The sequence below is a fragment of the Periophthalmus magnuspinnatus genome, chromosome 8 (genome assembly GCF_009829125.3).
Source record: "Periophthalmus magnuspinnatus isolate fPerMag1 chromosome 8, fPerMag1.2.pri, whole genome shotgun sequence".
NCBI classification, from domain to species: domain Eukaryota; kingdom Metazoa; phylum Chordata; class Actinopteri; order Gobiiformes; family Gobiidae; genus Periophthalmus; species Periophthalmus magnuspinnatus.
In genome coordinates this window covers 18,435,054-18,462,109 of record NC_047133.1, presented here as the reverse complement: position 1 = coordinate 18,462,109, position 27,056 = coordinate 18,435,054, and the positions used below count along the sequence as shown (strand labels likewise).

General features: G+C 38.8%; 1 protein-coding gene across 4 annotated transcripts in view; it reads left to right on the top strand.

Moving 5' to 3' along the window:
- The first annotated feature begins 704 nt into the window (after positions 1 to 704).
- si:ch211-198m17.1 (mucin-2) overlaps positions 705 to 27,056 on the top strand; it is a 37,162-nt gene continuing 10,810 nt past the window's right edge. For all 4 annotated transcript variants that reach the window (XR_004541695.2, XM_033971785.2, XM_033971784.2 and 1 more), the window contains exons 1-4: positions 705 to 856; positions 22,879 to 24,714; positions 26,042 to 26,224; positions 26,702 to 26,800. Coding sequence is in view for 3 of the 4 variants with exons in the window: in XM_033971785.2 (XP_033827676.1) it covers positions 802 to 856; positions 22,879 to 24,714; positions 26,042 to 26,224; positions 26,702 to 26,800 (2,173 nt within the window). In the remaining variant the exon portion in view is untranslated. The remainder of the gene's footprint in view (positions 857 to 22,878; positions 24,715 to 26,041; positions 26,225 to 26,701; positions 26,801 to 27,056) is intronic.

The following is a 27,056-nucleotide window of genomic DNA, read 5'->3' as shown; positions in this document are numbered from 1 at the left end:
TGTTTTTATATTTTTCTTCCACTTAAACTGGTATTACACACTTATTTGATGCATCAAATGAAAAATAAGAATGGATGTGTAAAATAGAGGTGGATGTGTAAAATAGAGGTAGTTGTGTGAAAAAAGGCAAACGTACATGCTTTAACATGATTTAGTACCTCCTTTAACATGATTTTTTTATAGCTAAAAAAGAAAAGAAAAAAAAAAAGTCTAGGCAAGCCATACTGGTCTATAATGTGCTCAGTCCTTAGGGTTTTAAATAGAGACACTGTTTATTTCAGGTAAAAGTAATAATAATAATAAGAAATAATAATAATAATGATTATTATTATTACTTATTATTATTACTTTATAACTTACTAATAATAATAATAATAATAATAATAATAATAATAATAATAATAATAATAATAATAATAATAATAATAATAATAATAATAATCGTCATTATCACAGTCATAATTATAATAATGCAAATAATACAAATAAAAATTAAATAATCCGATGTAAATTACGAAAATGAACACAGAGACACTGTGAGTACGTTTAGATTTATTTCAGGTAAAAAAAAAGTGGCCTTGTGGGCGGGGCCTCCTCTCTCTGGCAGCAGCGGTTTGATGGACAGCCCGCTCGTCCAATCAGAAGAGGCGCAGCTTAATCCTTTAATGCCGTTTAGAGTTGAGTCCGTCCCAGACTCAGTCCCAGACTCATCCACCTGTAGCGGTCGCGCGGAGCTCACTTTGCAGGACAAGAGCACCGTTACCCGGGCTGCTCCTGCCTCAAACACCGCTCTCTGGAGCCATGCTGCTGCTTACCTGTGTGCAGGTCCTGTTTCTCCTGGGAACTGGAGCCAAAGGTAAGACTTTACGACACTATTATAAGATTTGCGTTTGTTAATAAAAACGTGTTTTTTCGGAGCGCCGAATGTTGCGACTTTTTGCAGTTTGAACTGTTTGGATCTGTTTTTTATAACGAGCTCACCATGTGTCCTCATGAGTTTTTTTTTTGTTTTGAAAAGAACATGTCTGATTTGTACAATTGCATTTATCTCTATCTATCTATCTATCTATCTATCTATCTATCTATCTATCTATCTATCTATCTATCTATCTATCTATCTATCTATCTATCTATATGTCTATATGTCTGTCTATCTGTCCATCTATTTATCTGTCTATATGTCTGACTATCTGTCCATCTATTTATCTGTCTATATGTCTGTCTATCTGTCCATCTATTTATCTGTCTATATGTCTATCTATGTGTCTGTCAGTCTGTCTATCCATCCATCTCTCTGATGGTCTTTCTCAGTTAAGTTGACCTTGTCTTAGACTCTTTCTTCCTAAACTTCACCAGACCCTGTTGCTTCTTCCTCTGTGTGTCTGTTAAACTATTTCTTGTTGCCTGTAGAAAACCTTACTCCTTTTTACTCTGTGGGATTGTTGGGGATTTTGTTCTAATCTGATCTGATACGGGGGGATGTGAGTGTGAGGGGCTTCACTGTAGGGGATGGGGACGGGGGGCTGGTCACTGACTCATTAGGACTCTGGGTTTTGTGATGGACAGTCCGGGCTGGTTGGCAGTGTGGTCAGTTGGCTCAGTGGTTTGGTATTTATGGCTGTACAGTTGTTAAAATATTGATATCTCCATCTCAGATTGATACTCATTTGAACAAATATCGACACTTAAAATAGTGAAGTAAATAGGATAAAGTTGGACCTTTCCTGAAAAGTTCTAGAATGGTCTTGATCAGTGTTGGAACGTAACGAAGTAAAAGTTTGAAGTACTGTACTTAAGTACACATTTGAGGTATCTGTACTTTACTTAAGTACATTTTAAAGTGTCCGCTTTTTACTTTTACTTCACTACTACAGCAGTATCTGTACTTTCTACTCCACTACATTTTGAACAGAACAGAAAAGTAAAAGTATTTTTTTATTATTGTCTGAGACCCGCTGAAAAATCTGAGGGTTTATTTTTAGCATGTTCATAATTTGAGAAAAAAAACAAAAACAAAACATCAATTGTTTCTGTTGAACAAAATTCTGCTCAAATCTTTAACAAAATCACCACATTTGAAGCTTTATAAAACTCAAAATCTGCACAAAATACTTTCTTTTTACTCTTTAAGTACATTTTTAAACAAATAGACAATACACACAATACAATAGATTTTTTTCATGTGATACTTTTACTATTACGTAGTATTTTTTGCTCCAGTATCTGTACTTAAGTAGCAAAAGTGAGTACTTCTTCCACCGCTGGTCTTGATGTATATCAGAACTGACCTAATAGTCAATAAGACACATACTAACATTAAATAATCTTCTAGTATTTTAAACTCTATTATATTGTCTAAAAAGGCGTTTTTATTATGATTGTGGGATTAGAATCTCTACTGTGTATCAGGCTTTTTCTTTTAGTGTCAAAATAGAGTTTGACGACATTATTTGCCTCTAAGCTAATGAAAATAGCGATTGGTTTCAGCTTCCTGCTCATAGCTGCCATGTTGAGGACTTTTCACTATTCAAAAGATCGTTTAGGCCTACTTTGTGTAGAATTTTTAATCACTATGGCAACGGTACACATTTTTTCAACACTTGGAATTCCATGATCCATCTGAAAATAAGACTGAAATATCAGTTTTGCAACATTATTTGGCGGTAAGCAAACTAAAATATCGATTGGTTTCATCTTCCTGCTTATAGGCGCCATTTTGAGGACTTTTCACCATTCAAAACATTGTGTAGTTCTATTTTATGTAGAATTTTAAATCACATTCTTTCATCACTTGTTGTTCCATGATATTCCGTCCGCCTGTGGTATGGATGTGATCCTCTTGAAATCCATTGGAATCCCTTGTGGCTTGAGGGAGCGTTTTATGGCGCGTCTTCTATTGATGATGTTTTACAGTGTGTGTCATGTGCTGCAGCTTCAGTGTTTGGCTCAAGGGCACGTGTGTTTCCCTGCTCATGTGATCCCGAACATTCTAAGACGACACATTCATCATACAAAAGCTATTACTGTGTAGTCTATGGTTTATGAACAGAGCGATAACATGTTGTGATGGACAGTGACAGAAAAACAAAGAAAATATTTAAAGTTCATAAAATCCATACTCAGACAGGCCCGGGGACAGAAATTTGGGGGCCTGGGGCAAGAAACCTCACATGGGCCCCCTTTTATTATAAATGAATATTTTTATTGTCTTATTTATGTATTTACTGTGTATTTTGATTTTTTTTTTTTTTTTACTTATTTTATTTTACCAATTATTATGTGGAAAATCTTCAATAAAAAAAAAAAAGAAAAGAAAGAAAGAATAGGAATAAGGTCCAATTCTGGGTCCCTAGGATCAGACGATATTAATTATTTCTATCTGCTTCTCCTGAAAATTTACGCCTCACTGATTGGTTAAATCCACCTGTTAGTCACTCAGAGCAGGCCAATAGGAAGGGTCGGTGGGCAGTACGTGTGTCTTTGAGTATAGAGCTGTCAAAGTATGGGGCTTCATGATGATTCGTTTTGTTGATTTAAAATCCTTAAAAACGTATTTACGAAACATATTTCTGAGCATAAACTGAATCTGAATGAAGTTGTGGTATTGGCTGAACAGGTAAACAGGGCTACTCAACTTTAACCAAGTAAAACAAGTGATCTAAGCCCTTTTCACACAGGATTAGTTTCTTACAGGATAAGAACATCAATAAACTCCCTGTTTTTATGGACTTGGACCTGAAACGTTGGATTGGTAAACACTGAAACAAGACAAGAAACTTTTAAGTCACCAATATTTCTTTCATTTTAAGTTTGTTTTTAGCAGAATGTAGCTGGCGATGTAGATTGGCGATGTAAATGGTCTTATGTACTTGTTTGTTTCGGTTATTTTTCTATTTGTATTGCATTTTAAACAGTGTGCCCACAAAGAAGAGAAGTGTTATCATTGGGTTCACCTGTGTAAAGAGACTTCTTCTAACGAAACATCTGTCGTCTCTCACGCCGTTCCATCCCCTCCATCCAAACTTTACAAACATTGCACCAAAAGCACCCAAACTTTTCCACAGAAACTCCAAGCCGTTGATCCTCGGCTGCCATGACAGCAGGGTTATACTTCTGGGTCATGTCTTTACCGCAGTTTGTTTTATATTTTTTACTTTTTAATTGTACAGAGATTAGAGTATGGCCTATGGCGAATGAATATTATTAAGTTATATCTGCATCGAGACCTAAAATGGACATTTTAAGTCACTGTTAGCTTCAATGAACCTTGGTAAAACTAATCCCGTGTGAATAAGACTTACGAAACATCCTTACATTACATAAGAAGACTTCACTTACTGTCGTTGTTCACTTCCCTTGTTTAACGTAGTGCACTTTTACATTCTTTAGTGAATAAACAGAAGAGGAATGGCGTCGGTTGTGAGTGAGTGTTCTGAAGTAGCTGTAGCCGGCTGCAAACAGCTGCTACGACTCTACTCTCGCCCAGGCACCCCTCTCTCTGCTGTCTTCCCCTCTTTTTGGACCCTCCCAGTGGGTCTCGAAACAGGCCCCTGTTCTTCACATGTGCTCCATCATGGCTGCTCCACACGTGTGATGTGGTCTGCCTGCTCACTGCTGCGTCATTAGGGGAACATGCAGGGCAGAAGTGAGGCATGAGACTGGAATGAAACAAGTGTGGGATGATCCCATTCATGGCTCTTTACAAGGCATTTTCTTTGTAGTAGCACTTTCGGTTAAGTGGAAATCCTGTTCCTTTCAATGGAGAATTTGGGAAACGTTTTGACGCTAAAATATTATAAAAAAGTAGTTTGGTTTGTGTCAAATGTTCAATATTTATGTGTAGCGACAAGTCAACACTGCACTGATTCCCTGGGAGGCTTTAAACCTGCTCTGTAGTCCATATAGAACTTATTTGCTGTTAAGATTGGCAACTCCATGCAAAATAATACAACCCAAATGACGATGGCGGCGCCCGTGGCAATTTCTGTAAAAAGGTGAATACTTCTTGACATTTTTTTAATGTTGTAAGTCGTTTCTGTTCAAACCAGCTGTATGTTTTAACTGAAGTAGCTGATGCTGGTGAAGCCTCACCACCAACACAATACTGTCAATACTCTGGTTTGGGGGAGTATGCTTAGCCCATTGTGCCATTTCCTAGACTGTCATGATAACACATTTTAAAGCACGATATATTGCTGCAGAGAAATGCAATGATAAGCAAGAACAACAAAGCAGGACAATCCCAGTGAACCATTTTTAAACAGTGTCATTAAACGGCCTGAACTGCAGCAAATAAACAGCAGGATTCAAAAAAACCCATGGAAGTTACATTTTCAACCATCTACGGGTCAAATCTTGTTGTATTGAAACAAAAAGAACAAAAAAATTCCCAACTTTTGTCGAAAAACTACCCCAAAAGCCCTAAATTGTCTTGTTATTATCATAACAGGCCTACCATTACCTTTTTGTCACTATTTGAAAACAGAAATTAAGACAAGAATACTATTTGGCAAATATGCTAACATCCCAAAGGTCGACAGCTGAGGTCCTAGATCCAACCACTGAATGTGTCCTTGGGCAAAACACTTGTCTGTATCTATGTGTGAATGAGTGATTGGTGGTGACACACATGACACGGATCGGCAGCCTTGTTTCTGACAGTCTATCCCAGGGCAGCTGTGGCTACAGAAGGACCACCGCCGAATGGATGTAGGAAATAGTACATTTCTAGAAAACGTGTGTGGTCGAAACATGACCACCCATGATACAAATGTACAAGACCAACTGCAAGTGAAAAAATATACATTTGGATTTCATTGATCTGTAATTGTTAGCAGCGATTTAAAATAACTAGCTCAGTTGGTAGAGCGTTTGGAAGTCAATCAGCCGTGATCAAGGGAGCATGTCACTAGTTTAGGCTAGGAACATTTGTTTTAACTTGACTCTGCAAAAACCTCATTGAGATAAACTGGACAGGAAGTAGTGACGCTAACAGTGAGGCTGGAGGTGCTGTTGTGCACAGAGCTAATAGTCATGCAGTTGTATTTTGAAAATCACCGTGTTTTTTAATCCTGTTGTAGGCTCAGTCCAAAGTCCTTCCAGATATTCAAATGTGTTTTGTTTACATTTTAAACTATATCCTGGATCACTTTTAGTTGCTTTTTCTCTGTTGCTGGTTCATAGCCGTGTAGCCTGTTGGATTAGCCGGTTTGTAGGCTGCAAATCTGGCTCAGTAATTGGAAAGCATGTGCTGTGGACCTTTAATTGGATATGATCTGTGCAGAGGCCCAGCGAGCACATGAACTGTAGGGAGCCATCTGTCCCTCTTTCTTATACCGTACAAGACCTCCAATGCACCGTAACCTACCGAAACACGTAATCTAGTTTGAGATAAAGTTGGAAATTGCATTAACTTTGGCGTGTTTAGAAGTTTTATGTTGAGTTTTTCGTGCAAAGTTGCTTGAAAACAGTTCAGTATCGTCACGCTCCAGTTTTGCCCCGTCAGCAGCAGGGAGAGAGTTAGTGAATGTAGACTTTGAAGAGGGAGGTTTCAAGGACGAGGCTAGAATGGAACATATTTTCACCACAAAAACACATTGTGGTCTTTTTGGTTGAACGGATTATAGTAATTTGTAGCAATGAACGTTAGTTGTGATTAGGGATGGGACAATAAACAATAATATCGTTTATAAAAAAAGGGTTGACAATAATCGTTTGTGGGACATTTTATATAATCGTGATGATAATCGCCATTATATCACCTGACTTTGCAGAAAAAAAGGACTTATCCACAGGGGAGTTGACGGGGGGACAAGGGGGTCTGTTGTCCGGGGTCCCAGTGTCTTAGGGGCCCAGAAGTGGACTCTCTTCCTATTAATTTGTATTACAGGGGGGCCATGTGAGGCTTATTGCCCCGGGCCTCCAAATTTCAGTTGACGGCCCTGCTCCATCCATAATATTCTTTGTTAAAGTTATAATTATTCATATCCATAACAACTTTAATCATTATTGTGATATAATCGTTGATTGCAATTATTTTGGCCATGATAATCGTCACACAAATTTTCAATATCGTCCCATGCCTAGTTGTGATTACTAAGTACTTTCTTATTTACCTAGTGAGCACGGGACAATATAAAAACTAGCGTCACAGGTATTATGGCCAAAATAATCGAGATTAACGATTATATCACGATAATTATCAAAACTGCTGATGGTTTAAACATTTTATGGATATGATTATTATAGTTTTACTTCCATTCCCACCACAAAAATATGGAACTAACTTTACCGTGTTGTTTGTAACGCAAGAGATCTGGTTTGGGTGTTGGACGAAATTATAGCTCTACTTGTATTTGATTTTTAAGCACGATATGGCTACAGAAAAATACCATGATAAACGATAATATTGAAACTGCTTGATGCCACTGACGCAGTAAAAACCTTTTAAAATATACAGCTTCATTAAAAGATCTGAGCAATAATTAGCCATATAAGTTACTCATTCACCCCAACTCCAACTGAACCCAAAAAAATATTGTTCCAGCTTTCATGTATTGAGCGATAAATCGATATAGTAAATATTGTGACAGGTCTATGAACAGGTTCCACATTTAAACAGCTGTTATAAAATTGTACTTTGTTATAAGTGAAAACAACACTGATCAAGAAGAGAAGAGGGAGAATGAGGTTTGTTCTGCACATTCTGGTGATATCATGGAGATGGATGGAACATATTTTCATCACAAAAACGCAATGTGATCTTTTTGCAGTAATTTATACAAAGGAAGTTAGTTGTGGTTAGTAGGAAATTGCATGCAAAGAGCATGGATCTACATAGAAAATAGCGTAGACATATGTATAAAGAAGTGGACTGAGGGAGAGTGACATCATCCATGGCGTTCAGCTCCAGTCAAATGAAGCTCATCGAGGTTAGAGCAGGTATAGCGGCCAATTTGAAGTCGAGTTCCATATTTTGCAATTACGACCAGGGGTATCATAGGAACAAAAGAGAAAATCCGGTGCGAAGTTGCTGATGGTAACGCTGATTCCCACCCCAAACCTGCTGCTAACGCTAGCGGGAGCGACCTCAGAGAAAGAAGGCAGCTGATTTGTCTGTTATTATTATGTTCATATCTTGATTTATGGACATAATAGGGAAATACAAACACTGGGATCATGTAGAGCGGGTTAATACGAAGATTTTAAGACCAAAATGACGAGTCTGACAGCAGCAGTTACAGAGAGAGGGGCCACAGTTTTTCAATAAAAAGTGAATTGGAGCAAGATTCGATGCGTTCATGATCACTATCTATTTAGAATGCAGCAGTTAGCAGGTTAATTATGTCCATTTATATATACAGTCTATGGAACATATTTTAATGAAGAGATAGCTGAACAGAACATGTTAAAAAGGGCTTGAGGGAGTTTGTCATAAATTTAAATAACTTAATTTGAGGAAAATCACCAAAATCGGCTATATATCGGCCCCCCCAAAATATCGACCATGGGTTTCTCTAGATTCTAAGCAAATGGTATCAGCCATGAAAAAAAAAACCCATCAGTCAATCTCTAGTATCGACTTCTCATTCAATACATAACAGATGGAACAATCATTTTTGGGGATCAATATTTTTCTTTGCACTAGTGCCTGATCTTTAAATATTTATTCATTTTAGCATGACTCCAAACACCTCATGGAGATACAACTGCACAGTGACGCTAACAGTGAGTAATAATTATAACTATAACGATATTCTGGATGATTCCTAGTTGCTTTTTCTTTGTTGCTGGTTCATAGCTGTGTAGTCTGTTGGATTAGCCGGTTTGTAGGCTGCAAATCTGTCATGAAAAAACTAATAACACTCGATCGCTAATATTAGGAAAAGTTTGGCTCGTTTTCTCCCTATAGTGACATTTGAGCTGTAGAAGGCCGAGTTATGAACTTGGATGGCTCATGATAGACACAGGCTAAAGTCTTTTCTGCCAATGTATAGAAAAAAATCATTTAATTCATGTAAATATAAAAACTGCTGATCCAAATATGAACGATGCATCTTTATTATCTCCCAGACTGAACTTTGGTCGTGTTTATCCAAAGTTAAATATTTTCACTGTATGAGAAATGAAAGAGGACATGCAGGTGGCTACGGGGAAGTCCCATCCAGGTTTAAAGGTGATATTCAGGGTTGATATTTAAACTTTCATTAAAAATACTGAAATGAAAACAGAACTAATTTAAAACACCTTGTTTAACTGAAAGAGGATCCATTTGAACGACACTTTCCATCAGACGTAAAGGTCAGGTGGGCCATGGGTATTTTGTGGACTTCATTACAGCTGTGGATGGACTACTCAATTTGGTACTTTAGTAAAAGGACAGATACTGGAGCAAAAAAAATACTCAAGTAAAAGTAAAAGACATGATCACATGTACCTGTTCAAAAATGTACTTAAAGAGTAAAATGTTAAAGTATTTCACGCAGATTTTGAGGTGTTACAAAGCTTCAAATTTGTTCAACTGATTAACTTTTTTTTTTTCTTCTAGCTGTTTTATTTGTATATTTTTGTTTGTTCAAATTATGAAGGTCTTGAAAATAAACCGTCAGCAGGTCTCAGACAAAAATAAAAAAAACTTTTACTTTTCAGTCGAGATATCTGCTCTCAAATGTAGTGAAGTAAAAGTAAAAAGTATCCATACCTAAACAAATTTACTTACGTACATACTACTTTTACTTTGTTACGTTCCACCACCACTGGTTGATAAGGAGAAAATAAAATACATTTATTTGCTTTCTGGCGAAGCTTAACTTGTTGAGGATTTTGAATTGGAATGCTGTATACTTTAGTAGTTTGGAGATTTTAAAACATGAATCACAAAAATGACAAAGATGACAGACTTCGCTCGAGGTCTGGTTCCCATAAGTGCACATGTCGTTCAGAACAGAATATCTTTTTTGATTGTGTTTAAATGTACTGCAAAAATTTGATGTAACAGGCGACAGTAGCTCAGTTGGTCGAGCATTTATCCATTGATCCAAAGGTTGGCAGTTTGAATCCTAGTCTCAATGTAAACACCGTTGGTAGATTGGTCTGATTCACTGACCCACAGGTTGGTGGTGTAATTCTAGCTCCATCAGATAAACGCTGTTGTTGTGTCCTTGGGCAAGACACTTAGCCCACAATACAAGCGCATGAATGTGTGTGTGAATGGGTGAGTGGTTCCTTGATGTAAAGCGCTCTGAGTGTCTTGAAGGTGGGAAAGCGCTGTATAAAAAACTGTGACCATTTACCATTAATCGCACATCACTGTCTGCAGGCAAACCCGACTGTAGTCACATTAATTGGCTCCCTGTTTGCCTGAAAGTGTCTTGCTGTGTAAACCAAAACCTCGAGAACAGTCCTTGAAGTCAACACCATTCGTGCTCAAAGAAGCCCCTCACTGTGTCCCGATGTGTCGGCCATCTTTAAATCCAGAGGCCCGTAAAGAAAACCCTGAATGTGAGTCTCATTAGGTGACCCTTAATTAGCAGGTAGCAGACCCCCTCCTCTTTGAAGCCTCGTGTGTGAGTGGACAGAGTGTTTTGAAGCTGGTGCAGGGAGAGGTGGCAGGTCGGCTCCCCGCATGAGCGAGTCCTAATGAGGGCTCCGGCTCTTGGCCCCGGGCCCTTCCTCACTGGGGGTCACTGCTCGGCGCTCTTCTCGCACACGACCTGTGTTTAGGACTGTGTTACCGTGGATACACCTTTTTGAGTTCTGTTTGTTTGAGTTATGGTCAAAGATGTGTTGGTTATTCAGTTAATTGTTGTTAGGACTCATAAAAAAGGGTTGTGATGAAATGTGAGCAATATCACGTTAAGTGTAAGTCGTCACGTGACCAGAGATGGTTATGTAAAAGTTCCAACACCTTGAGGAGAAGATGACGCCCAGAATTCTCTCAAATAAATGGGAAGTAAAGGTATTTAAATTTAAGCCAGATCTATAATTTTTGGTACACTTCATCTTTAAGGTCTCTAGTAATCATAAAAGCATTTGTAAAGTAATTGTCCTTAAAATGAGAACTTGGGTTCCTTTGCCTGAAATAGACTGTGAGAGGGAGATGTCCAGGACCACACTGACCTGGTGGAGTCAGGAGAGACACTGATAATGTCCACTATCCCTGCACCTTCTCCATTACCCCCAGTTATTGAAAAGCGAAGGTCACGTAACTGTTAGATGGACATGTCTGAAGAATGTCCAAAATCATGTAGCTGCATGAGAGACTGAGAGTCTGAGAAACACTCAAGGTCCTCTAGAACCCATAGAGAGAACATCTGAAGAACATCTAGAGTCTTTTGGGACAAGTCAAAAGATGATCCAAGGTTCTCTAGCTGCTATAGAAACAAGTCTAAAGAACATCTAAGGTCCTCTAGCTGCAAGTCTGAAGAACACCCATAGTCCTTCAGAACCTAGAGAGAATTCTGAAGAACATCCAGAGAGACAAATCCGAGGAACACACAGAGTCCTTCAGAACCTATAGAGAGAAATCTGAAGAACTTCTGGGGTCCTTTGGGGCAAGTTAAAAGAACATCAAATGTTCTCTATCTGCTGTGGAAACAAGTCAGAAGAACATCTCAAGAGCTCTAAGCAAGGGAGAGGATTCTGAAGAACATGTAGGGTTCTTTAGCCGCTACTGGGACAACTCTGAAGAACATCCAAGGTTCCCTCGGAAATTAAATGAAAGATGCTGCTCACACTCATATATGAGAGCAGCATCTTTCTCACGTTGAGGAATAATTACATTGTGTTATATGAACAGCAAAATCTGGCAAACTGAAAACAACAACATATAACAATACAATGCAATATTTTAAAATGTCACTATTTCAGCAACCAAAGCCAAAATGGATGTATGTTTACATTAAATTGATCAAAAACCTCTTTGCGACTGACCATAAAACTCAATTTGTCATGTACTTTTGGCTTGATCATGTCAAAGTACAAATTGAACATGGATTTTATGATTTCATCTTTGGGGAAAATGTGAGCATTGATGGGTTAATATTAAATAAACAGCTGGTTAACCAGTGTGAAATGGAACAGAAGGTGATGGTTAATGTTTAATCATAACCATGTTTGTTATGACCAGCTTATCTTTACTAATACAGAGCAGACTTCACAGACATTTTACACCTGATCTTATTATATGGTTTAACTATTAGTCTTGTATGGAAACTCCAGTTTGCTTTATGTTTGGTAATATAAAAATGAAGAATTATGCCATTTACGTTGAGCTTAAATGTATTGGCATCAAAAATATGAATCACGTTACCATGGCAAAGCTAATACTATTACATAAAAACTTCTAATATTACAAAACTTCAACAGTCAAACAGATAAACATATATAACCCTGACACGGGAAACTCTCCGAGCCACTGGACAGATATTAACTTTACTCTTGCGTTCCCCATGTCTTGTGTCTATAATAAAAGATCACTGTGTGTAGTGGTTTGTCTCATGTACAATCAGACTATTATTCCGGCCCGCGTCGGCGCTGGTGTGGACAGGAAGTGGAGATGCGTTTAGGGAACTGGAGCTGACAGTCGGACACTTCACAAGAGTGCTATTGTGTCCTGTGAATGGAAGTGCCCTGAAGTGCTCCCACAACCTAAACATCAACACCCGGCTGCGTCATCTGACCATGTGCTTCTGTTACACTCCAAGAGACGAGAGAATGTATAGATTGTATTTTATATTAAAGGTGCAATGTGTAGCTTTTCTGGTGGAAGTCCCCTACGCTTTTACGATGCTATAATGTTGTTTCCTCATCGCAAACAGACCTGGAGTTGTGTTTTGTTTCATGGGACCTTTAAATTCCACATTGCCTTACATTGATTTAGGGGGCTGGAAGCAGGATATGAGTAGGTAAACCCGGACCTCCATGATCCCCCTGCCCTCCCTTCGTCCCTCCCTCCCTCTGGCTCCAGTCTGCTGCAGGTGACCTTAGCCCTTACCCTAGCCTGACCCCTCCAGCCTCTTTGTGTCTGTGCGGGATTATCACACTTTGGATAAGTCGTTCGGCTGCATTGTGCTCCAGGTTCACTGTGCTTTTAATTACACACACTTACTGTACTGTCTGTGTGTTATTATGGGTTATATCGTCACGGAAACAGGTCCCTTTTCTTAACCCCTCCCACAGTCAATTCAGCAAACCTCTTACCTTATAAGTTCAGAGTGTTTTTGCTCATTGGTTTGTTTTGTTCTTTTAAGCAGCCTTCCTCTATATAACACAACTGTATATTTTAAAAAGTAAATGTACTGTACGTTTGATAATATATTTGTTCTGTATTTACATTTACACAGTTTTGATACTTTGATAAAAAGTAATTTGTACTTTCTTTAAAATACCATATGGCCTTGTAGTTCTGATATAGATCCAGATCATTCTAAAAAGGCGACAGTAGCTCAGTTGGTAGAGCATTGGTCGATTGATCTGAAAGTTGGTGGTGCGATGCCGTTTCCTACAGATGAATACTGTCGTTGTGTCCTTGGGCAAGAGACTTAACCCACCTCGCCCCCAGTGTCTGTGTACACTGGTGTATGAATGTGTGTGAATGGGTGAGTAGTTCCTTGATGTAAAGTGATTTGAGACTGTCGTAACGACTACTGCGGGTGCGGACCAAAGAGTGCAGACTCGGGGGCAAGTTTACAGTGCGTTTATTTACAGTGAGGATCAAAGTCAATTCAGATTGTTCGCTAATCATACACGGGACGTAGGGCAGGGCAGGAGCGGGATAAACCAGGACTGGCGCGGGAGCAGAGACTGCCGGAACCGAGACACGATGAGACCAGGGGCCGGACCGAGAGAGACTGAGCTGGGGTAATCCAGAGAGCGGGAGCCAGAGCAGGAGACGGGAAGCACACCGGAGACCAAGACAGGGCAGGAGGCAGGGCAGAGGGTAGACAATACCGGAGCTGGAGCACAAAGGCAGGAGCGAGCGAGGGCAGGAATCTGGAAGGAGGTGAAAAATCCAATAAGCAAACAGGCTGACAGGTAACAAAATGCAAAAATAGGCTGGAGCATTCACGTTGAACACGTGGACGGTTCTGTCTTCTGCTGAGCCCTCATATACTCGGCAGCAGGTGAAGGTAATTGCGCTGATGCGCTCCAGGTGCATGCGGGAGGAGTCAGGAACTCCGCCCAGCTCCAGGCAGACAGGTAGGGGAGGGGGAGAGAACACAGGAGGACAGGAAAAACAGGCATCATGACAGAGACTTGAAGATGGAAAAGCACTATATAAAAATGTGACCTTTTACCATTTAGAAGTTTTCAGGAAAGGTCCGACTTTGTCTTGTTTTTGTAAATTCTTCTGTTCGTCAATACTCATTTACCTGCCCTGCCATGATAACACATTTCGAAGCATGATATATCGCTACAGAGAAATATAACGATAATATTGAAACTACTTTACGCCACTCACACAAAGCAGGATTATTCCAGTGAGCCCATTTTTAAAGAGACAGTATCATTAAAAGGGCTGAGATGCAACAAATACATGTCAGAATGAACTAATAATTACACATAGAAGTTATTTATCCAACCATCTACAGCTCAAATCTTATAAATCATACTTGAAGATGCCAAAAATCTCCACATCCTTGCAAAGAAATTGTACATGCAATAAATATTCCAGCTCCCACAGATGAATGCTGTTGTTGTGTCCTTGGGCAAGAGTGTCTGGTGTGTGAATGTGTATGTGAATGGGTGAGTGGTTCCTTGTTGTAAACTTCTTTGAGTGTCTTGAAGGTGGAAAATCGCTGTATAAAAACATGACCATCTACCATTAACTGTTCCATCTTTCATGTCGCTATAGTGATTACTGATACAGGCCTATCATTTACTATTGATTATTATCTGGGTTCACATTTTTGACAATGCTGTTTGAACCCTGACCCCTGTACCATATAGAGGACAGGTACAGCGCTTCTAAAAATACGTCTTGTAGATGTTACTTCCTCAAACTGGATCATGAAAATGCTGTTGTCTGGAAACACATATTGCCTTTGATTGACTCAGTTTATTGTTAGCTCTGTTTTGCATGTTCCTCTTCACCTGAAACACTGACACCAAACAGAACTTTACCTGGAAAGGAATCTATGTAAATGACTTTGTGGTTTTATTAACATTATAGTTACGTCATAATAATAATAATAAGAGGCATGAAGTCAATTTTTATGACATATATTTGCACAAAATCGAACTTGTAAATGGAGGTAGAATAGTGGTAGCATGTTGATACTTCGCAGCTGATGTCATCAACATTCCCTGGGGGTGTGATGCTAACCAGAGGTACTGCTCCGTCTAAAGCTCTCTTAGTCAAGTTAGACTTTAATCTGAGCTTTGTTTTACTTTAGTTGGATTTACAGCAAGTGAGCTGATTTGCACTGTTAAACAAGTTGCTGTCAAGTAATACTATGCTCACAAGCTAGCTAGCATTAGCCAAACATTTTTCAGTTAGTCATTCTCACTTTAGGGCGTAGATCATGTTGCAAAAAAAATTACGTAAAACACCATTCCAGTTTCCGTTTAATTGTTTTTAAATTAGAATTCACTAAACTTACAAGAAAAATGTCACTGTATTTGTGCCTTAAAGTTGCACTCTGTAACATTTTTTCGTTGGAAGTGTGCCACATGCTTGTTGCCATGGAGATAAAAAACCTATTATTATTATTGTTATTGCAAAAAATGTACATTCTTATTGTTCGCAGACTGGCCTCTCCACAGATGAAACCTGGTCTGATGACATCACCTACTTACAGTAATACAGTGTCTCTACGGGGGGAAATATACGTTAAATGCCATACCGTGGAACTTTCCGTGCAAAGCAACAACATACAACAACACACGTAGCAGAAGAGTTACATTACAAGTCACAACAACATAGTGATAAATGGAAGTTAGTAAATGTCATAACGCATCGGAACCTTTGGTAATTCCTGTTGTGTTTCAGCTGACAGGTCATGTTTTCTCATTGTGCTGCTTCTTCCTCTTTCCAGAAACTTCTCTCTGGACAGGTGCGTTGACAGGGTCATAGAAGAACATGAAATGAGTCGTAAAACATGCAAAACAAAACCACTGTGTCAGCTTTAGAGCCAGCACTACACAGCTAATCTTGAAATAATGAAATTCCTTCCTAACGTATTAACACTGACGCAGCGGGAAGGTTTGGACCAAGAACTGACAGAAAAAAAAATTGTGTGGATTTAATCTTTTTGGTTTTAAAAATCATTTTGACAAGCCAGGTTATTGAATATAATCTTTCCATTATGGACAACACTCTGGTTATGAAATATTCCTTTTAAAGCGCTGTTTTCTGATCTATGTTATAATGTTGTTTCCTCATCACAAACAGACCTGGAGTTGTGTTTTGTTTCATTCACACATGTTTAACACACAAACCCTGCGGATTTAGACTGAGTTCTTCTCTCAAACTGAAAACACACTGTTCCACCTTGTGATGTAATGTGGTAATACAGGAAGTGCTCCACTGTGTTTTTAAACTCCACACACCTTCACTAGTATCATTTGGATGATTTCAAACCTGGAATTGCCAATCTCTACTGAACTAAAGGTAAAAGGAGCTGTTAACTTGAAAACTAACAGTTCATGACATCACAAAGTGGAAAAGAGCATTTTGAGCTTTGAAGATGTAGACAGACTAATAAAGTGTTACTCAAACATGTGTGAATTAAACACAACACAACTCCAGGTCTGTTTTTGAGGAGGTAACAACATTAGAACATGACTTAAACCCATAGACTGTATATTTAAATGGACATAGTTAACCTGCTTGCCACCACATTAAAAATAGGAAGTGATCATGGACGCTTCTGGCTCTATCGACTCTGGCTCCATCTCACTTTCTATTGAAAAACTGTCACCCCTCTCTCTGTAGCTGCTGCTGTCAGACTCATCATTTTGCTCTTAAAATGTTCCTATTAACCCGCTCTACCTGAACCTGGTGTTTTTATTCGCTTTAAGATGTGAATATTAATAACAGGCAAATCTGACGCCATCTTTCCCCGAAGTTGCTCCCGCTAACGTTAGCAAGAGGTTTGATTGACAGCGTTGCTAAGCACCTGCTCACAGCTAAACCAGCAATGCGCGGCGGGAAGGGGTGTTACCTTTAACAGCCTCGCGCCGGATTGGCTCTTTGGTTGCTATGATACTCGCGTTTGGAATTTCTAATATGAAACTCCAAATTGGCCCCATAACTGCTCTAGCCTCGATGATCTTCATTTGACTGGAGCAGAACGCTGTGGGTGACGTCACACTCACTTAGTCCACTTCTTTGTACAGTTCACAATGACTAGTTTACCAAAGAGGAAACATAACCATGACAAATCCTTATCTTTTCACAGTAACAAGAACAGAGCATAATAAATATATGTGGAAATCCCATCTGACAGCACTGCTTCACTCGTAACAGTGATGTGACTCTGGGTGTGTGTGTGTGTGTGTGTGTGTGTGTGTGTGTGCATAGCACTCATAAAACTAGCATTCATTTTTTATGCATCCTGGTTACTAAGAGACAAAACCATTAGTAATACCAGGATGTGTACTTAGAGGGAGAATATCACTGTGTACATTTACTATTCTGGGTGTGAAGTCGTCTAAGAAGAATCAGGCCACATCCCAAAATAAGAAGATTGTAGAAAAGTCCATATGCAGCCTCATTTAAAAAAGTTATTCTTAAAATTTCCCAACTTTTTTTTTTCTTAAATTCATTTTAGTTGCTTCTATATCGCCAAAGCACTTTCCTGGTTTGTAAGTTTTGTTGAATAATGTGGAAAATATAATGTTAATGTTGTTTCTTCATCACAAACAGACCTGAAGTTGTGTTTTGTTTCATTCACTCATGTTTAACACACAAACCTGCAGATTTAGGCTGAGTTCTTCTCTCAAACAGAAAACACTCTGTTCCACCTTGTGATGTCATCATGTGGTAATACAGGAAGTGCTCCACCTTGTTTTTAAATTCCACACACTGTCACTAGAAACATTTGGATCATTTTTGACCTGGAGCTGCTAATCTGTACTGAACTGAAGGTAAAAGGAGCTGTTAACTTGAAAACTAACACTTAATGACATCACAAGGTGGAACAGAGCATTTTGAGGTTTGGAGATGTAGACAGACTAATAATAAAGTGTTACTCAAACATGTGTGAATGAAACAAAACACAACTCCAGGTCTGTTTTTGAGGAGGTAACAACATTATAACACGACATACAGCTCTTAAGAGTCAGTTTTGTGTAATATAGGACCTTTAAGTAAAAGTACCAAAACATACTCAAGTAAAAGTATCACATGAAATAATACTTATTTAAAAATCTACTGAAAGACTAAAAAGTAAAATTATTTCGCGCTGATTTTGTAGTCTTATAAACCTTCAAATGTAGTGATTTTGATAAAGATTTGTGCTGAATTTTGCAGAAACAACTAAATCGATCTGTTTTCCTTCCTGTTTTTTATTTGTATATTTTTGTTTTGCTCAAATTATGAACATGTTAAAATAAACCCTCAGCCTTTTCAGCAGGTCTCAGACAATAATAAAAAAAACTTTTACTTTTCAGTCCTGTTCATAAATGTAGTGGAGCAGAAAGTACAGATACTGCTCTCATATGTAGTAAAGTAAAAGTAAAAAATATTCACTGTAAAATGCACTTAAGTAAAGTAAAGATCCCTAAAATGTTTACTAAATTATAAAATAAAATTGGCAGTAGCACAAACAGGTATATTTAAATGAGTACGTGTAATAGACTTAAATGTATAAAGTAATTCAGTAAGTTATTTTGAATGAATAATGAATTGAAGGAAGTAATGATTTCACTCACAATACAAAACAATATTCATCAACTGCATTTTTTATTATTATCTCACTACATCTTAATTTCTTACCTTTTTTTTTTTCTTTTTTTTTTATAATAAAGAGATTCAGAGAGTGTGTGGACAGATTTAGAGTGAAGAGGCTGGGTCCGCAGTAAACCCCCCCCCCTCCTGTGTGTCCACGCTCGGGGTCTTCCTGTTTGAGCCTGTAAACCCTAAATGAGGACAAACCTAACCAGGAACAGGCTTCACTTCACAGCAGCGAGAATACAACCCTCGTTTTCTGTTTATCTAGATACAAAAATGACAAATATACTCGTAATAATGAGTCCCAAGACATGTTACGCTGTTTCTTTGTCGCAAACAGACCTGGAGTTGTGTTTTATTTCAGTCATACATGTTCCACTGCGTTTTTAAACTCCACAAACCTTCACTAGAATCATTTGGATCATCTCAGCCCTGGAGCTGCCATTCTCTACTGGACTAGGACTGGACTGGTTAACTTGAAAACTACCACTTCATGACATCACAAGGTGGAACAGAGCATTTTGGGCTTTGGAAATGTAGACAGACTAATAATAAAGTGTTACTCAAACGTGTGAATAAAACAAAACACAACCCCAGGTATGTTTTTGGGGAGGTAACTGCATTACAACATGGCTATAATTTTACGATATATAGGACCTTTAATATATTTAAACTGGTCCTATATTAGAATTAATATCAGACTAAGTAATAATAATGAAGAAACGTGTATAATTTTGTGTTTAAAATAGCATAATATTGTCCAAAAATGTGTTTTGACTGGTTGAGCGCTCAGATCCACAAACCTGCAGGTTGATGGTGTGTTTCCAGCTCCCACAGATGAGTACTGTTGTTGTGTCCTTGGGCAAGACACTTAACCCGCTTCAGCCCCAGTGTCTGCGTACACTGGTGCATGAATGATAAATGAGTGAGTGGTTCCTTGATTTAAATTGAGTTCAGTGCAGAAGTGCTATATAAACCATTTACCATTTACTTTCCAGCCAGCTACAACCAGTAAATCTTATTACATGATTAAAATGTCTAACCAGGATATCGATTGAACTAATATTTGGAAGCCGATATTTGCTCCAGCATATTTATCATTATCGGCACCCATATCCAATACCAGAATCAGGTCGGTGCATCCGTAGTCACTATCAGGGAGGGCATCCAGTGTAATCATACGGACTTGTTGGGCCTTTGAAGACGTTTTTGAACCCGATGAATGAGGACACAAAGTGGGCTGTTTTGAAAGAAAGACAAGCAGAGGAGAGGTTAGCTTTATGCTAATCTGTCATCTGGTGTCAGTGAAAGAATAACACAACGACATGAATGGAAACACAGGCAGCAGTTTGTATCGAGTCGGCTTTTGTCCTCTGTTACAGCATCGCTCATAAAAGGTTTGTTTACCCTGCGTTAAGAGTTTGCAGATCCTGAGCACTTCACAGATGCATTATGGGACCATTAGTCTGTGAAGGGCTCTTTTGAAGTCACGTGTCAACTCTTCAATGGGGCTTTCTTCTCATTTTTTTCACGAGATAGCAAACTTTATACAATGCACTCTGTTTGCTCATAGAATCTGTAAGTGTGACCCATGATGTGACTATGGTAAAAGGATTATTATTGGAAGTAATAGCATGAGGAAATAGTGCTGCAGTCAACATGTCAAATGACTTTCTTAATTAGAAAACAGCAACAAAAAGACTTATTTTCCAAAGTTGTTCAGCCTTAGAAGTTGGGGCATCTTTTGTACTTCTTCCAATTTGCATACAGATAGTATATGGAGGATAGTAGTAGTATGGGGAAATAGTGGTGCTCTCACTCTCTGACTGTAAGATGGCTGGTTCTAATCCCGTCAAGACACTTAAGCACTGTCTAGTCTGAACAATGGAAAAGCATCTGGTATGGTTTCAACAATGACAGTAGTTAAGCATAATCCAATATAAGTTTGGTACATGATGACTAAACAGGCTGTATTGTTGTATCAGATTGTCTAATTAATCCAAAACTATTGAGGAAAACAGCCTTTCCTCTCGTGTTCATTAGTTTCTGCTACCTATACAATGAGTTTTATACACAAACTATAGTGGGAAGCCACCATGGTTTAGATTTAGCTCCTCTTCTTTGGTGCACGGGCCAGGCTCTTGGCACGCTGCACAGTCTTATCAGACTAGCATCCTTGTGGGGGGTGTCTCACGCTTCAATTGCTGAAGCAACTTTGCTGGAATTTTACTGGCTTGACCAGGGTGATGAGTCCTGTGTCAGCACATGCCTGTCAATAAGTCATTGCCCTACTCAGCTATTTGATTAGATATATATATAGATAGATATAGAATATCTTGTACATGTCCTGAACATACATCTGTGTCACAGCTGTAATCTGGTCCTTGTCTTCACATGAGCGTTTAGTACCATAATGAACTGTAGCAGTGTAATAATAAACCATAGTAGTGTTATATAGAATAGCTAAGCACAGTTATTTATCCTGACACTATGCATCACTTTTAGATCCTTCATAAAGCAATAATATTGATGGATTGTCTCTATGGTGATAACCAGATAATATTTTTGCTTTTGAAATTAACCACAGATTGAACCAAGTAAATTATTAAAATTTACAAATTGTTATTTGAAAGGAGTTGAGTTGAAAGTTGAGTTGATTTACCGCTCAATCTGTGTTCTACCCTCACCTGTGGTCATGAGTTTTGGGTAATGACCCAAATCACAAAATCGTTGATACAAGCGGTTAAATGAGTTTCCTCTGCAGGGTGGGTGCTCTGTTAGAGACAGGGTGAGGAGCTCAGCCACACAGAAGGAGTTTGAGTAGAGCTTCTGCTCCTCCACATGGAGAGGAGCAGCTGAGGTGGTTCGGGCATCTGTTCAGGATGCCTCCTGGACGTCTCCCTGGGAAGTGTTCATGTCCCACTGGGAGGAGGCCCTGGGGAAGACCCAGGACACGCTGGAGGGACTATGTCTCTGGGCTGGCCTGGGAACTAGAGATGCGCGAGTCGGGCTTTTTGCCAACCCGTGGATTCTGCATTTCTGACAATGTATGTCCCGCCCCTGCCCGCCCCACACAGCAGAATCTATTTATACAACCTGCCCCAACCCGCTCCTGCAATCATTAAATACACAATAAAAACATGTCAATAAATACAGCTTTATTTTAGCGAAAAATATGCTTGAAAACAAACATAATTGGAGTGAATCCGTCAATAAGATGAACCAGCTGTAGTTTTCTTTCAAAACTAAATAGTACCTCATCTTCCGTCTCCAGATTGCTTCTTTTTGGCTCCTTTCACTGTGGTTGTAGTTGGCTGATGTGGCGCACCTGGGTGGTGCACCGTGCTACACAAAGGGGGTGCGGCGCAGTGGCGTCGGATCATAGGTTAATCGCGGCAATTACGTGCTTATGTAAACTTTATTATCAAACATAATCAAACATAGGCCAGTGTAGGTGAATATTAGTTATTTTATAGGCTAAAGCAATAATAGTCTACATATTTTTCTTCTGTGAAAAAATGAACTGCCCCAATCCGTCCCGCAATAAATAGATGTTTTTCCAGCCCGCCCCGACCCGGGGGTTACCTGCGGGCCCTGCGAGTCAAAAGCCAACCCGCGCATCGCTACTGGGAACACCTCAGGGTCCCGATGGAGGAGCTGGAGGAGGTGACTGGGGTGGGGAAATCTCAAAGTCCCTGCTTAGACTGCTGCTCCTGAAAGAAAATTAATGGATTTATTTGAAATATTACTCTGAAATTTTCTTGACTTTTGATTTTAATCCACTTTTTTGCTGCGTTCTTACTAGTTTTTATTACCCATTATATGCTTGATATTCATGTTAGCATATCTCCTGTGTGATATTATAATGGACCTCTTCTGTACATGCTAGCATTACACTTTGAAGCTTGGACACAACATGTTTTGGTTTGAGGTTGGCAAAAAAAAATGCATTATTATAAATCATATCATTTTTTGTTTTGCAGGAATATCAGCGACAAATGCCACCACCGAGAACACAACCCCACGGACCTCCTTCTCCAGTGAAACTCCAATCAGCACCGCCGGCCAAAATCCAACCACCAATCAGAACACGACTTTCACCTCTTTACCCGCATCCAGTCCTTTGAGGGGAGACACCACCATTTTGTCCACCACCAAGAGAACTGCCCAAACCTCTGCTCCATCAGCCACAACCAAAGAAGATGCAAACTCCACCACTCACAGCAATAATTCTGCAACTAGTCCTATCCAAACATCCATGAGTATTATGCCAGGTCAAAGTCACAGTACTACACAGCTGAACACCAATGCAACCACAGCATCACCCAGTACTACTATGATAAGCACTACTGCAAAAATAGATGCCACAACGCTAAACAATGCTAGTAGCCACAACACTGAATCCACAATGGTTACAAAGCCATACAGTAGTTCTACTCCGCAAGACAGAAACACAACTAAAAGTACTCCTATGACAGAGACCACGGGATTTACGGATGGGAATACAAGTTTAACAACTGCTATGGCAACGGGCACTCCAACACATCAAGTGAATTTGACTACACTTAGCACACAAAGTATAAGCGAAAGTAGTATTACTACTATTACTTCAGGCCCAAATAATACTGAACATACTACTTTGATGGGTAGTACTCCAAATACTGCAAATCAGACAACTTCAGTCACCCCTTCTCATAGCTTTACTACACTGAGTACACATACAAGCCAAGTTAACATTACTACTACTATTACTAGTGCTCCCAGCAATACTGAACATACTACTTTGATGGGAAGTACCCCAAATACTGCAAATCAGACAACTTTGGTGACACAACGTCACAACTTTACAACACTGAATACACATAGTACAAGCCCTGACAGTAACGTTACTACTACTTTTACTTCAATCTCGCCTAATACCGGAGGTCTAAGTACTCCCTTTGGAAACCACTCCACAACACAATCGGCCCATACCAACAGTACTGCGCACACAGCGTTGGTATCTACGACATCAAATTCTACCACCCAGTCAAGTACAAGTCCTGGAATTAATACGACTACTTCAAATAGTACACAAGCTAGTACTCCCATGGCATCAAGTACTCCCATTGGAAATCACTCCACAACCCAGTTTACTACATCCAGCTCACATAGTACTAGTACTAGCAATATGACTGAACACACAACTTTGCTTTTAACTACCCCAAATACGTCAAATCAAACAACCTCGATCACTCATGGTAACTTTACTACAATTACTTCACAGAGTACGAGCCCAAGTAATTTTACTACTGCTATTACTACAAACAACACTGGAAGTACAACGTCTATGGTACAAACTACTAACGCTCTAAACCAGTCTACAACATCTGTCACCCAACCGAACAATATTAGTACTACAACTACTAATACTACTACTACTACTTCACTGATGACAACTGCAAATACAGGAAATCATACTACTCCTTTGACAGTTAGTACCCCTAACTCAGGCAATAGTACTACTCCTATAGGCAGTACCTCAACTTTACTATCATCAACAACCCAACCAAGCCACAATTCTACAACTGCAAGTTCAACAACTCCAGAAAGAACCACACAAAATACTTCTGTGTCTACTCCAGTCCCTAGCACGGTCCTTACAACTACTTCAACTAGTAAAGAGACTTCTTCATCTGGATCCACACCCTTTCCACCTACTACTACCAATACCACTACTACTACTACTATCCCTTCTACAGTCACCTCCCCAGGCAGTAGCACCGTAAACCCTACCGGAAATACCACCAACCCTAGTCCCTCAGCAACAACCCCAGGAGGTAGGACCAAGTCTTTGATCCCTTTAGACAATTCTGTATTAAAAGGAGGACAATGTGTAAGCGTATGCTAGAAATGTACAAATGTTATAGCACTATTCAAAGTCAATTAGCTTAGGCTAGATAATTGAATAGGGCTAAGCTATGTGTACAAATATTACAGTTAGCTAAGATGATTATAGCAGAAAGCAAAACTTCACTTAAATGTGTAAAATCACTTGTCCCCGTTTAATATTTAACTGTTACAAGCTACTTAGCCTGGCTAGCCATCGTTAATATGTTTTTTTATCAGATGCTAAGTTTCATTACTGCAGAGAACCACTGGTGGATAACAATAAACATGTAAGATACTATTTAAATTACCTACAATGCGTAAAGCTAATCCAAAATTTAGATATGTTATGACAGAAATGGCTCTGTGTACAACCACGCCCAGAAACATCACTGTTAGCATCACTATTTCCTGTCCACTTCTCTCTGTGAGGTTTTTGCTGTTTATACGGAGCCCGGCATTGGACATTTGCAAATATATTATTAATGAGTGGCCACGAGATAATATCACATTCCCACATGATATTATCTTGAGGGAACAACTTAATTATCACAAGGGAATGAGATTTTTTAAGTTAAATATCTCGTGCGCTTCTGAAAAGAAATTATTATGTTCCCTCAAGATAATATCTCACTCCCTCAAGATAATATATATATATATATATATATATATATATATATATATATATATATATATATATATATATATATATATAATTTTTATTTTTTATTTTGTAAATATTATTATTCTCCTTTCTGTCATTTGCGGGGCTCCGTAGAGTCATGCTAAAATAAATAAATATTTAAAGATAAGGCAGTGGACAGGGAACTTAAACATTGCACAAATAATAATAAGTAGACCTACTTCACCAGATGACACTTTAGAAAGAGATGTTTGTGTTTCAATGCTAACGTTAATGCTAACTTGAGGCATAATGAAGATTAAATCAATGCCACAAACTGAAGTATTCTACATTTAAAAACAATTGGGGCATCTTTATTTTAATTAATTTGAATTTAAATACATTGTTAGTTAAAAAGTTAAAAGTAGTTTAATTTAGCTAGCTAACATGGTGCCGTGTACAGAGCCAGTTACATTTGGTCCCATCGATTTTCAAACCCACTTTAACAGGTCTGAAGATTATACTGGCTGGTCAGGCTAACAGCTAAGAGTAGTTTCAACCACCTTTTTATTGTTAAAAAGTGGAATTGTTACTACTTCCTTGTATTGTATGCTAACCTTGCTATACGATACTCATTTGAATATGTATTTCCTCAGTGCCGACCGGTACTGTAATAACCACTCGATCAACATCCCAGACAGTCGTCACAACTGTTACCATGGCAACAGAGACGTCTCCAAAAAACACCGTGACCACTGGCATAACCACTCAGACACCTACAGGGGGCAGCACCGGCACGACTGCAGCTCCCACCAACGCTACTGTGGCCCCGGTCATCGGTATGTGTATATTTATAGCTTTTTGTGTTATTTTTTTTTATCATAGAGCAGAAATTAAGTGTGGAAATTTATTTTGGCTTTTATAAAAATTCATAAATGGATGCATCAAACTCAAAAGTCTCGTTGTATACGGGCGACAGTAGCTCAGTTGATAGAGTGTTTGTCCGCTGATCTCGACATAAACATCACTGGTAGAGCCATTCCAGCTCCCACAGATCAATACTGTCGTTGTGTCCTTGGGCAAGACACTTTACCCATCTCGCCCCCAGTGTGTGTGTACACTGGTGTATGAATGTTTGTGTGAATGTGTGAGTGTTTTCTTGATGTAAAGCGCTTTGAGTGACGTGAAAGTGGAAAAGCGCTGTATAAAAATAAAAAAAATCACTGTTTACCATTAACCATTTAGTGTACAGAGGGTATTATTCTAAGTGGAAAAAATAAAATAAATACCCAAAACTAATAATTTTTTGTGTCCAGTTTGTCCCGAGAAGCCCTGCCCAGCTGAAAGTGTCTGTCTGAATAGTTCCTGTGCCTGTGTGTCTGGAACCTATTTGAACCACGGCCAATGTGTGAGAGGTGAGAATTATTAAGATACTCTTTAAAATAAATATAATTGTGTAAGAACAAGTGAAAGTGTGCGCTAGGTCACAATAATCACTATAAATGTTAAAATGTCCAAATTATAACATAATGATCCACAGATGTAGATTATAACTATAGAGCAGACACAAGCACAATAGTTCTGATTTGAAATAAAATATTTTCAATGATCCATTTCTATTGTAAAAGTTGTGTTTTTGTTAGTGTTTTTTGTTACTTCAAATATACATTT